Source organism: Accipiter gentilis, chromosome 17, assembly GCF_929443795.1.
Source record: "Accipiter gentilis chromosome 17, bAccGen1.1, whole genome shotgun sequence".
NCBI classification, from domain to species: Eukaryota; Metazoa; Chordata; class Aves; order Accipitriformes; family Accipitridae; genus Astur; species Astur gentilis.
In genome coordinates this window covers 5,726,209-5,738,122 of record NC_064896.1, presented here as the reverse complement: position 1 = coordinate 5,738,122, position 11,914 = coordinate 5,726,209, and the positions used below count along the sequence as shown (strand labels likewise).

At 61.2% G+C, this 11,914-nt stretch overlaps 1 protein-coding gene across 4 annotated transcripts in view; it reads right to left on the bottom strand.

The window, feature by feature from the left end:
* Positions 1 to 7,053, bottom strand: part of PTPRU (protein tyrosine phosphatase receptor type U) — a 76,379-nt gene extending 69,326 nt beyond the window's left edge. For all 4 annotated transcript variants that reach the window (XM_049819722.1, XM_049819724.1, XM_049819725.1 and 1 more), the window contains exon 1: positions 6,869 to 7,053. In XM_049819722.1, the coding sequence (XP_049675679.1) occupies positions 6,869 to 6,941 (73 nt within the window). In that variant the 5' untranslated portion in view covers positions 6,942 to 7,053. The remainder of the gene's footprint in view (positions 1 to 6,868) is intronic.
* Between the last annotated feature and the right edge of the window lie 4,861 nt (positions 7,054 to 11,914).

The window sequence follows — 11,914 nt, the reverse complement described above, 5'->3', positions numbered from 1 at the left end:
GAGTCCCCAGCACACAGTGGGTGCCACACTGGGGCAGAGCCCAGCACAGCCCTGGAGTGGGGAGAGGACGGACCCTCTGCCAGTCCCGTTGCAGCCAAGGGGGGCTGCAGCCACAGGGAGCCAGGGAGGTCTGCACCAGCACAACCTACCCTGTTGTGGTCAATTCTCCAATATTTTTCAAGCCAATTAAAAAAAAACAAACAAAACAACAAAAAATGCTGTATGACAAAAATATTTAGAGAGTTGCTCTGGCTGCAACACATTTACACCCCCCAGCTGCAGTGAGGGTGCAAATGCTTCACTTCCCACTGCATCCCCACCTGGGATGGGGGGGCGGTTTTGTCAAGCCCCCTGCCTGCCCATGGTCAGAGCCCACCCCTGGGTGGGGCAGGCAGAGGGGTCCCCAGGCAGCAAGGTGCAAGGCAGACAGCATGTCCCCACTCCCCTGCCAGCAAGAGGACTGCCCAGCAAAGCCCCCCCTCACCAAGCTGGGGGCTACCAAACCCAGTGCAGGACACTGTAAAGGGGAAACCGGGTGCAGGAGGGGTTTCCAAGCACCCACCAACCCTCACCCACCTTCTGTTTCTTCAACATCTGGAGCACTTTGAGGAGCAGGAAGGTCAGGAAACAATAAATCTATGCCAGTCGGGAGGCTCCTTCCAGCTGTGAGTCTGCCAGGCACAGGGGGGCCATGCACCGGGACCCCACAGCCCCACTGAACCCCAAACCGCAGGAGCATCACCCTCCCCTGCACTCCCACTGCAGCCTTGCCTCTGCTTCAGAGCGAGCGGCTGCTCAGGCACCCCGATGGCGGGGCACCCCACCGGATCGGGCCCCCGCAACCCCCTGCAGTCCCCACAGCAAGGGGGGAGCAGGGGAAAGGGGGAGCTTTGCCATCCTGCACCTGCAGCAAGCAGAGCACCAGCACCCAGATTTGCGGTCTGGCAGAGGTACTCAGGGAGAGAAGATGGGGACAGCCCCATCTTGGCTCACAGAGCACGCAGCCGCCACAATCCATGCTTGGATTTGTTCTCTGGGTGGAAGAAATTGGGGTGCAAAGCCTGAGCCCCTTAAACCTGTAGGAAACCCGTGGGCTACCCCAGGGACATCTGTGTGTCCCCCCCAGGGCCAGCACCCAGGCACAGGTGGGTGCTGCAAACCAGAGCTGTGACCCCCCAGGCAGGACCCAGAGGAGCACAAAAGCAGCCAGGGGATAAGCTGCAGCCAACGACCGCTCAGCAAGCAGGAACACCACTCCTGACATTAAAAAAAACCAACCACCCCACCACACACAAAACTAACAAATACCAGCTCAACAGACCCCCCCATGCCAGTGCCAGCTGGGGCAGGGGGGGGGGGCGGGGGAACAGGACAGACAGGGCTGCCCCTACAGGCGGGGGCTCTGCCTTTGCTTCCCAGCAGCTGGAGCAGAGCTGGACTTTGGCTTTCAGTGCAGGCAGAGGGTGTAGAAGAAACCGCTCCCAGGGCCAGGGAAAAAAAAACAGCTCAGGGAACAAACCAGGGAAGTCCCTCCAGCACCCGCCAGCTCCACAGCCCTCCTCTTCCTCCCCAGAGATGCCCTTCACCAGGCAAAGGAAGAGCAGGTCCTGTGTTCGCAGGGACCCCCTCCAGCCAGGGAAGGCCAGGGCACTGCAGGCTGGCACCCCCCTCTCCCCCATCCCATCACCCACCCGCATCCATCCCAGGAAAATCAGCAGCAGTTTCTGCCAGGCCACCTGCAGCGGAAAGAAAAAAGCTCCATCTCCAGGACATATTTATTTTAAGGCTGCCAACAAGGAGGGCAATTAGCTCCCAGGGACTAATTGCTGGGAATCTTCCTTGTCTGGAGGAGAAAGCCTCAGTTTCCCCAAGTATAAGGTGGGGAGGTCTCCAGCCTGGAATGGGAAAGTGGGATCCAAGGAAAGCTGCAAAGCAAATCCCAAGCTGCCATCAGGGAAAAGAGGTTTGGGAATCTTGACATTTAATCACGCAGTAACTAAAGGTTCCCAGACATGTCTAATAAGACAATTATAGTGCATGTTAATAATAGATTATTAAAAAGCTTATTTATGGAGGTTTAAGCAGGCAGATGGCAGGGCTGCGTCGATAAGGCTCTCCAGAGCCTGTGCTACCTCCCGGCTCTGAGCATGCAGCAGGGATTTTACCTGTCTCTGCCTTGCCAGCCCCTCACACTTAAACCCTTGCACAACTGCCAAAAGCAAAGCAGCAAATCCCCGGCAGGGGGGGAGAGGGGGGTTGCAGCCAGGAGGGGCTTTTTATGGGCTATTTTGGGGTGCTCGGGGCTCCCAGCAGAGCGAGGATGGGGTGATTGGGTCGCATGCAATGGAAAAGCTCCATCCCGGGTGCAGTCAGGGGAAAAAAAACAACATCAACAGGCAGCAGGGAGGTTGTCACAGCCCAGGGCAGGGGTCAAAGCCACCAACAAGCATCTGCCCTTGTCTTCTAGGAGGTTTCCTTGCTCCCCCAGCAGCCCTGATCCTGCTAGACTTTGCTCTGTGAAAGCTCCCAGGGAAGCTGGAGCGGGGCTGGTTTTGTCTTAGTTTGGATAACAAAGGGAAAAATGCGCAGCTCGGGCCAGGAGGTGACTCACCAGGATCCCTGTTCCCGAGGCCAGGGCAGGTCCAAGCACCCAGAGGAAAAAACATGAAACAGGAGTTTTTGGCTCAAGGGAAAGAGGGCAAAAATGAAAGCAAACGCAACTGCAATTTATTTCTTTTTTTGGGGGGGGGTTGGAGGGGGGGACAGGACGGGACTGGCATTGCCACCCTCCACCGCAGAGCCAGAGGTACATCCAGGACCATCAGCACCATGCAGAGTATCCCTAAATTTTGCTTTCACCCCCCATGGGTGGTAAAGATCCACTATGCTCCAAGTGCATGGAGAAGGGGACACTGAAGAGCCAAGGACTTCGGAGCAGAAAAACCTCTGCCCTGGGCACACTTGGGCACATCAACAGGATTTTCCGGAGCATCCCCCAGGCAGGAGCCTGTGGGGGGTGTTTACACACATGTAGGAGCAAGCAAGAGAAAGAGACTCTTCCCTGGCACGGCAGAACAGGCAGGGGGGAAGAAAAAAATCCAAGCCTGAAACAAACTGACAAGGAAAATGTAAGGCTCTTGCACGTTGTGTGCTTGGTGAAGGCAGGGTGGGGAGAAAGAAATGCCCTGGCATGGAGAGCCCATAGGTTGGAGAGAAAATAAACACTGGGCAAAGCAGGATCAGGCACCCGGAGAGCACAAAACACCGACCCCATCCCCAGCACCCCGGGGGCTGGTGCAGGGGGCTGCCAGCAGCACCCATCCCTGCAGGCCCCCAGGGGACAGACCCCCACTTGAACCCCCCACCCAGCCCCTGTGCTGGGATGCACAGACACAGGCATCCCTCACCCTCCCCGCTTCTCCGAGCATCCCCCCGTGACCCCCACTGATGAAGAATGCTGCGGTTGACGACCCGGGGCGAGGGGACGCCAGGCTGATTTGTTCCGCTCCCCAACCCCAATGCCAGCCCTGGGGACGGCATCTGCTCGGCCGTTTCCCATTCACTCGGCCGAGACAAACACAGCCGCCACAGGTTTGGGGTCACCCCTGCCTCCTCCTGCCCAGCCTGCAAGGGCTGTCCCAAGGGGGTGACAGGACCCTCGAGTTGCCCCAGCCCTCCTGCCTGGCCCCCAGCAAGGGGCTCATCCAACACAAGCAGCAACCACCCTCCCACAGCTCCCCCCCAAAACCAGTCCGAGCACCACCAGAGACACCACCAACCCCAGTACAGGGCTCTCTGGCAACACCAGCCTCCTAAGTTGAAGCTCCAAACCCAAATATTTTATTTGCTTAATTGCTGCTAACGCAGTCAAACCCAAGTGCAAAACAGCTTCCGCATAATTATGGCAGGAGTGCCACGCCGCGCCAGCAGCTGCAGGGCGTGCGTCCCCACTGCCAGCGCTGTCGGAAAACAGCCCAGGAAACACGGAGGGGGGGGACACAGGCTGGGGTACACCTGGAGAGCAACTTATTGCTGAAGTTTCTGGGTTCATGGGTGCAATTACAGAGGAGCGGAGCTGTACCCTTTCCTAGCAGGGGAAGGCAAAAGGAAGAAGAAAAAGGGCTGCGCCTGCAAAAACCCGCTGCCTCATGGCCCAGCCTGGAGCCCTGCGAGCCAGCCTGCTTCCCAGTCAGAAGCTTTTAGCAAGGGGAAAAGCTCCGTGTTTTATTGCAAAGAGCCCCAGAGGAAAGGTGAGGCTGGCAAATCACACCAGTGACAACTCACAGGTCCCCTGTCACAGCCAGCTGACACCTTAAGAGCACAAGGGACCACTTGGTTTGGAGGGTCAGCAAGCGCCTTTCAACACCACCCTGGCCCCCCTCCATGACAAGCACAATTGCAGGACATGCGCCAACAGCTTAGTTGCTGTGAAATCTTAATGAACTGCAAAAGTTTGCATGCTCCGGGAAAGAGCAAAACAGCGTCCTGAGCCTGTGGGGGAGGCTGCAACCAGGGCACCCAGCTTCTTTCCCAGCTCAGCCACTTGCTCATTGAGGTCAGGCCGGGCACAGGCATGTCGTGCCTCAGTTTCCCCACTTGTAGAAGGGATCACACTACACCCCTTCTTTACAAAAGAGCAGCAAGAAAACCACCCATCTTCCGGATACCCACAGAGCCAAGCAGCTGGTCCTCCCTGTGACTGGCTTTGGGGTTACCCCAAAGCCCATGCAGCCAGCTTAAATTTTTTTTTTTTTTTTTTTTTTTTTTTTTTACCAGTCCTGCCTGCCATGCAGCCCCGAGCTCCACAGGGACGAGCCGGGTGATATCCCCCGCAGCCAGCCAATGTCCCCGCAGCCAGCCAAACCACATCAGCGGGAACAGACGCTGGTATTCATGTAAAAAGCAGCCTGCAATAGAGCCGGGGGCTGGAAGCGGACCCCTCGCTTCCAGCCGAACCCAGCTGCTTCAGCTCCACCATGGAGCTAAGCCTGCTCTGCATCTACCAGGAGAAACACTGGAATAAACATGCTCCTGATTTACACCCAAGCGGGATTGATCCTGCTCTTTGCAAATGCCATCTTGCAGGGAAGGAAGCCCACAGAGGGGAAAGGGTTTGCTTGGGAGGGGGGGTCTCCCCACAAAGTCCCCCCAGCCCCACTCCACTACCAGCAGCTCCAGGTCCCCACTACTGTCCCTCCAGCCCCTCACACGCTGCTGTGGCTCAGCCATGATGGCCATCAAAGACGGACGCACACCCCAGAACTGGGGAGCAGCACAGTTCAAGATCCCCCGTCTGACACCCGGGGTGGGGTGGGGTGTGTGTGCAGAAGCCCCTTCCTCTGGCAGAGGACTCGCAAGTCCCTCACCAGCTGCATGCCTCAGTTTCCCTATTGCCTCCTTGCTCTGCCCTGAAGCACAGGGCTGCTCCGTACACAGATCAGCATCTTCCCCCACCCCAGCACACGTCTATCCCTGTTCCAGCTGCCCCAGCAAAATACAAGTCCGTTCCCTCCCATCTCCTCCAGCTTGCATGAGCCATGGGGAGCCTCAGCTGCTTTGTATTCCCCCCCATCCATCATCCCCCCCACCGCACGGGTCAGCCTTATTTTGCTTTCTGCTGATGGGTGTCACTATTTATAATTTTTGGAGAGAGGCCACTACCCAAAAAAAAAAATAAAAAAAAATCAATGCACCAACATAGGGACTGCATGCAGGTGAGCTGCTTCCTTTTAAAGGTAAAAAAATTAAAGAACCAGGCAAAAATACACCTTAACGCACAGAGAGAGCATCATCCAAGAGCTGGAGGCTGCAGCACTGACGTCCCCTTGGAGCAAGGCAACAGCTCCCTTCTCTCCTGTGCCTCAGTTTCCTACACAAAAAGCACTCACAACCCCCGGTAGCTTCTCAGGAACCCCAAATTCACCCGCCCCGCAGCATCCAAGCCCCATTCCTGCCTCCCAATGGGGTCGGGAGCGAGCTGCCGCCCCCCCCCCCCCCCAGCTTGCCTCTGCTTTTTATCCTTTCCCCAGCCCCTGTTTGCAGGGTCAGGCCGTGCTCCTTTTTGGGGCGGGGGCAGGTCTCAATGCTGAAACGCTCAGGGAGACGGAGCAAAAAAAAAAATTTTTTTTTTAATAAAAATAAGTTTTAAAAAAATAAAATAAGTCGATCGAGCTGTGGTAAAACTCTAATTATATCCCCGTGACATAAAGAGAGCCGGGGGTGGCTGCAACCTGAGAGCAGCCTCGGCCGTCACCTGCTCCTCCCGACGGGTCCCCAAATCCCCCCCGGCACCCCCCGGGCCGAGCAGGCTTTTGCAAATAAATCACTCGGACCCCGCCGTCCCTCGCCCGGGGCTGCAGCGGGGCTTCGCCGGGCTCCCGACGGCGGCGGGCGATGCCCGGTGCGCCAGCCCCCCCCGGTCGCTTCTCGGCTGAGCCGTTAAACCCTGGCGGGTCTCCCGTCGCAAGCCAACCCCCGCTACCGCCGGGGTGAACTTTTCCTCCCCGGGGTTACAGCGGGAGGGGAGGACGGAGGAGGGATGGAGGTGGCTCCCGGTACCGGGGAGCGAGCGGCCGCCGCCGGGCTCGGGGTGGGCTCAGCTCCGGCCGTGCGGATCGCGGGGTGCGAGGGTGCAGCCCGGTCCCTCTGGCCGCGCTCCGGCTACCGGCGTCCGCGAACTCGACGGCCGCTCGCTCGCCCCGAGGAAGCCCCGGCGGCGGGACGGGCAGCGAGCCGCCGCGCACCGGGGCTGCCGGACCCCCCGCCTTGCCCCATCGCCGAGGGCGCCCCGAGCTCGCAAGCGCCCACACAGCGAGCAGACACCCCACCCCCAAAAGCACACACCCCGTACCCCCCGCTCCGTTCTTACCGGCGGGGATCTCGGTGTCCAGCGCGCAGACCCGCAGGGCGAGGGCGAGCAGCAGCGCCCGGGCGCTTCGCATGGTGCGGCCGGGGCGGGAAGGGGAAGCTGGGGGGGGGGGGGGGGGGGGGAGGGGAGGGGGAACCGGGCGAGGGGGGGGGCGGGGGCGGGCGGCGGGGCCGGGGCCGCCGCCGCCGCCGCCTGCGGGCCCGCGGTTCCGGCGCGGCGGCGCAGCGGGGCACGCGCGCCCGCCCCGCGCCTCAAATAGCGGCGGCCGCGCGGCGGCGGCTCGCTCCGCCCTGACGTCAGCGCCGCGCGGGCCCCGCCGGCCGCCGCCGCCGCCGCCGCCGACACCGACACCGACCCCGCCGCCACAGCGGGCGGGCCGGGGGCGCCCCCTGCCGGCCGCCGCGAGAACACGCAGAACGAGCCCCGCCCCCGCCTCCCGCCCGCGGCGAAGCGCGGGGGGGGGGGGGGGAGTCCCTGTGGCTGGGGGGGGGGGACGGGGACACGACGGCTACGGGAGGGCTTTCCCGGTACCGGAGGCGGTGGGGGAGGCTGCCCGGGAGCGCCGGCTGCTTGGGGGGGACGCGGGGGAGCGGGTGCAAGGGGGACCCCGGGTGCTGGAGAGAGGACGGCTGTGGGGGGGTCCCCGGTTGCGGGGGGGGGTGCACGGCTGCGGGGGGTCCCCGGTTGCAGGGGGGTGCACGGCTGCCCGGGGTTTGGGGGGGGGGGGGGCCTGGGTGCGGGGAGGACTCCCTGGTTGCAAGGGGGGTGCAGGGCTGTGGGGCCAGTCCCCAGCGGGGGTGGGGGGTCCCCAGCTGAGGGGGGGGGGTCCCCTGCCTGCAGAAGGGTGCCCAGCTGTGGAGGGGGTGTCCCCAGAGGTCACGGTTGGGGGGGGTCCCCACAAAGCTGGAGTGGGTCCTGGGGGGTCCCCAGCTGGAGAGCGGGTGCGGGGGGTCGTTGGGGTGGGCGGCAGTGGGAGCTGCAGGTGGGGGGGGTGCAGCAGCACCCTGCGTGGGGGTCCTGCACCGCACAGAGCTGGGCAAAGTCGGGGGGTGACACCCACCCCCTGGGCAGGCTGGTGGGTGCCCCCAGCCCCTCGGGTGCCCCCCCCACAGCACCCACGGGATGCACCCGAGGCTGCGTGGTGCAGAGCCGGGGCAGAGCGTGGTCCCCGTGGGCCGGGCACTGGGGACAAAGGTCCTGCCGCTCCTTGGGGACAGAGGGTCCTGCCCACCCCGGGGGGGTCCTGAGACCCCAAAACCCCCCTGGTTCCTCTGCCACGAGCTGCTGTGTCCTGCTGGATGTCCTCGAGGGATGGAGACGGGATGCTTTCTCCCGCAGGATGGTGATCTGGAAACCTGGACAAGGCTGTATGGGGGTGACAGTGGCCCACGGGACCCCGGTGACACCCAGCGAAGCCACCGTCCACGGGGGTGGGGAGGGGGTGACGGAGGGAGGGAGGGCCAGGACGTAACTCGGAGCAAGTAGAAAGGAGAAAACCCCAAAAGGGTGTAAAAGGAGGAAAATCTCCGGCCCTTTCCCGGCCGGGGCGGCGGGGCGCAGGCGCGGGAGGAGGCACAAAGCGCTGGCAGCCCCCGGGTGTCCCCGCCAGCGGTGCCAGCGGGGATGAAAGGCGCCTTGTTTGCCGACATCCTCTCCGGCCCTATTTCTGGAGGAAAATGTTTTTCCAAAGGTTTGGGGCGAGGAGCGGGGGAAGCTCTGCATCAGCTTTCCGGCGTGATCCGTGCTTGGGTCACCCAGCCCCGGCTGCGACTCCAGGGTGGGAAACTGCTTGGGCAGGTGACAACTTAGAAGGTGGAGGGAACAACGCTGGAAATATTGGGATTTTTTGCCCCAAATCACGCAGGGAGAGGCCCTGGCATTAGCAGCATCCTGCCATGATGCAGCCCTGTCCCACCAGACCAGGCAGCAGCCAGTGGCAGCACCCAGTGGCAGCACCCAGCGGGGTGGAGGGGACGGATGGGGGACAGGACCCAGGTGTCACTAAGCCCCATGAAGGCACCGGGAAGCTCGCAGCCCTGGAAGCGGGACAACGCCACCCGCCAGCACCAAAAAGCTTCGTCCAAGTTCGGCTCATCCCCAGAGATGCTGCCGCGTCGCTTCTCCCTGTCAGGCTGGCTTATTTATTTGGGGTCAAATCCAGCCCGGGAGAAACGCTTGCCCAGAAAACCGGGAAGGACAAACGACCCAAAGCCCCGGAGCTGGTTTTTGGGGTACGGGTGAGGGTCTGAGCACCCCAATGATGCTTTTCCCCCGATGTCAAGAAAGGCCATTGTTGCCACGGTTTTAATCCCCGTCCCGGCTGCATCGTTGCAATTTCATTTCAAAGCTGAATTTTTCCTGGGAGCTGAAGAGCTTTTTGCCAAGTAAATCATGGCGGGTGCTCCCCGGGATGGGAGGATGGTTTGCTTTACTGCAGGTGGAAAACCCGGGATGCACCGGCTAAATCAGAGCTAAAAATAACAGCCTGTTTTGCAGGGCCTTCGTCCCTGTGGGGAGGAGGAGCAGGAGGAGGAGGGGAAGAAGGCTACAGCAGGGCTGGGGTCACCTGTGCGTGGGGGTCATGGGGGTGTTGGGTGTTGGCTGTGTTTGGGCCAGCCTGGGAGCATGGTCCTGTCCTGGGAATGGTCCTGTCCCCGTGGGTCCACGTGTGAGGTGTCCCCTACCCAGAGTCCCAGCGCTGGTGCCATCGGAGGAAAGGAGTCTGCTGCTGGCAACCGGTGGCTCTGCTGGCAGCCCCGGGGACACTGCTCTGATCCACGGTCACTGCACAGCCCCGGGGACACTGCTCTGATCCACGGTCACTGCACAGCCCCGGGGACACTGCTCTGACCCACGGTCACTGCACAGCCCCGGGGACACTGCACTGACCTGGGGACACTGCACTGGCCTGAGGACACTGCACAGCCCTGGGGACACTGCTCTGACCCATGGACATCGCACTGCCTTGGGGACACTGCTCTGCCCCGGGGACACTGCACAGCCCTGGGGACAGTGCACAGCCCCTCCCTGCCTCCTCCTCTTCCTCCTTCCTTCTCCTCCTCCTCCTCCTCCTCCTCCCAGGCCACATCGGCTCCCCAGGGCAGGGGCTCAGCAGGGCTGGGGTCACCCCAGAGCTGCCAGCCCCAAACCCTCCCTCCCCCTGGTGGTGTCCCCAGTGTCACCCCTCCCTGTGCCACGGGGGTGCACGACGTGTTCCTTCCAATTTCCAGTTCCCCCCAGTTGCTCTCAACAGCCTCCCTGACCAGGTTAGCACCGTGGTGGCACCTGCTCACAGCGATGTGTCTGTCCCCAGGGCTCCCAGGACAAACCGGCCATGTCACACACATCCCCGATCAGCACCCAGGGCCATTTTGGGGTGAAAGCAGAGGGGGATGGACACCTCTCTCCAAACCACACCAGCCCCGAGCCCAGGCACAGAGCGATCCTGACAAATCCTCTTCCAGCAACACTAAAAGCTTGTTAAAATAATGCCCGATAAAGGAATTAAGCCGCTTAAATGCTCAGCAGCGAAGGCAGGAGAGGGCTGGCACGGTGCTGGTTCTGCAGGGCCCCCCCTGGTCCCCAGGAAAGGGACAAGCCCCCCCAAATCCTGCTGGGAAGAGGACCCGGGTCGTGCAGTACCCAAGGGACAAGTTGGGGACAGTCCGGGGAGGAATGTGGGGCGGTTCCAGCAGCTGAACTGAAACATCTCAGTTTGGGGGAGGAAATGCAGCTGTGGCCAAGCAGAAGCAGGACATTCCCAGGATTTGGGGGGAACGAACCTGAAAACGCAGAGCTTTTAAGCCACACAAGCCTTTTCCAGCGATGCACCGCACTTCCCACGGCCTTTTAAACCTCAAAATTGTGTTTCCAAACCTATTGTATTGCAAACCAAAATGGGAAAGGTGGGGTTTTTTTTGCAGCCAGCATGTCGCAATAAAACTGTCCCCAATTCCCCAGCATGTCATCATCCTGTTCTGTCACCCCACAGCCCAAATCACGAAGGAAAAATTCCCAGCCACAACTTCCTCGGGTGAGCTCTGGGATTAATTTGGTAATACATCCGCGCTGCTTAACGAGGATCATTAATGCACCCTGGACCTGCCACCCCCGTTGCGGGGACGCGGCCCGAATTTTGCATGAGAGGAGCCGGAGAGAGACGTGGGCTCCACAAAGGCGCCTTGTTCCCCGCGAACGGCTGGCGCTGGCCCAGGGCAGGGCGGCACGGGCGGCTGTCAGCTCCCGGGGGGCTCCTTCCCTGGGGGAAGGGGCTTGGAAGAGCCCCCCCCCCCCCCCCCCCCCCCCAGGATGGCAGTGCTGCTGGCTGCGTGGAGGGGATATATGCATGGAGGGGGTGCATGGAGACACTGTACGCATGCATGAAGAGGATGCAGAGAAGGGGTGCATAGAGGGGATGTATGCATGCATGGAAGGGATGTATGGATGGGATGTATGCATGTATGGAGGGGATGTATTCATGCGTGGAGGGGATGTATCCCTACACGCAGGGGATGCATCAAGAAGATGTGTGCATGCAGGGAGGGGTTGCATTCATATTGCCAGCAGGTTTGGGGACAAGCAGGAATTGCCGGCAGGGCTTTAGGTGAGGACAGTTCCTCCTCCAGCACATCCAGCTCAAATCCCGTTTGTGTCAGCGGTCTGAAAGGGAGGAAAATTTGGCAAAGGGCCTGTCGCCATCTCCCAGAGTTGGGGGGGGGGGGGGCGGGACCTGCCTCGCAGCTCTGCCAGGACAGGGCCAGGGGGTGCAGGCAGGGGCACAGGGATGGTTTTGGGGGTGGCACAGCACAGCACCCATCCTGCATGGCACAGCACTAATCCTGCATGGAGGGAAGAAAGGAGGGATGGAGGGAAGCAAGGAGGAAGGAAGGACAGACGGACAGACAGCACTGCTCCATGCAGCTACAGGGATGGAGCTAGTGACGACCCATCGAGACCAAGCTCCATCCCATTCCTGGGGTTCAAATCCCATCCCTGATCCTTCCCCAAGCATCTCCTTCCACCCTAAGCGAAAGCTGAGGGGTCGGG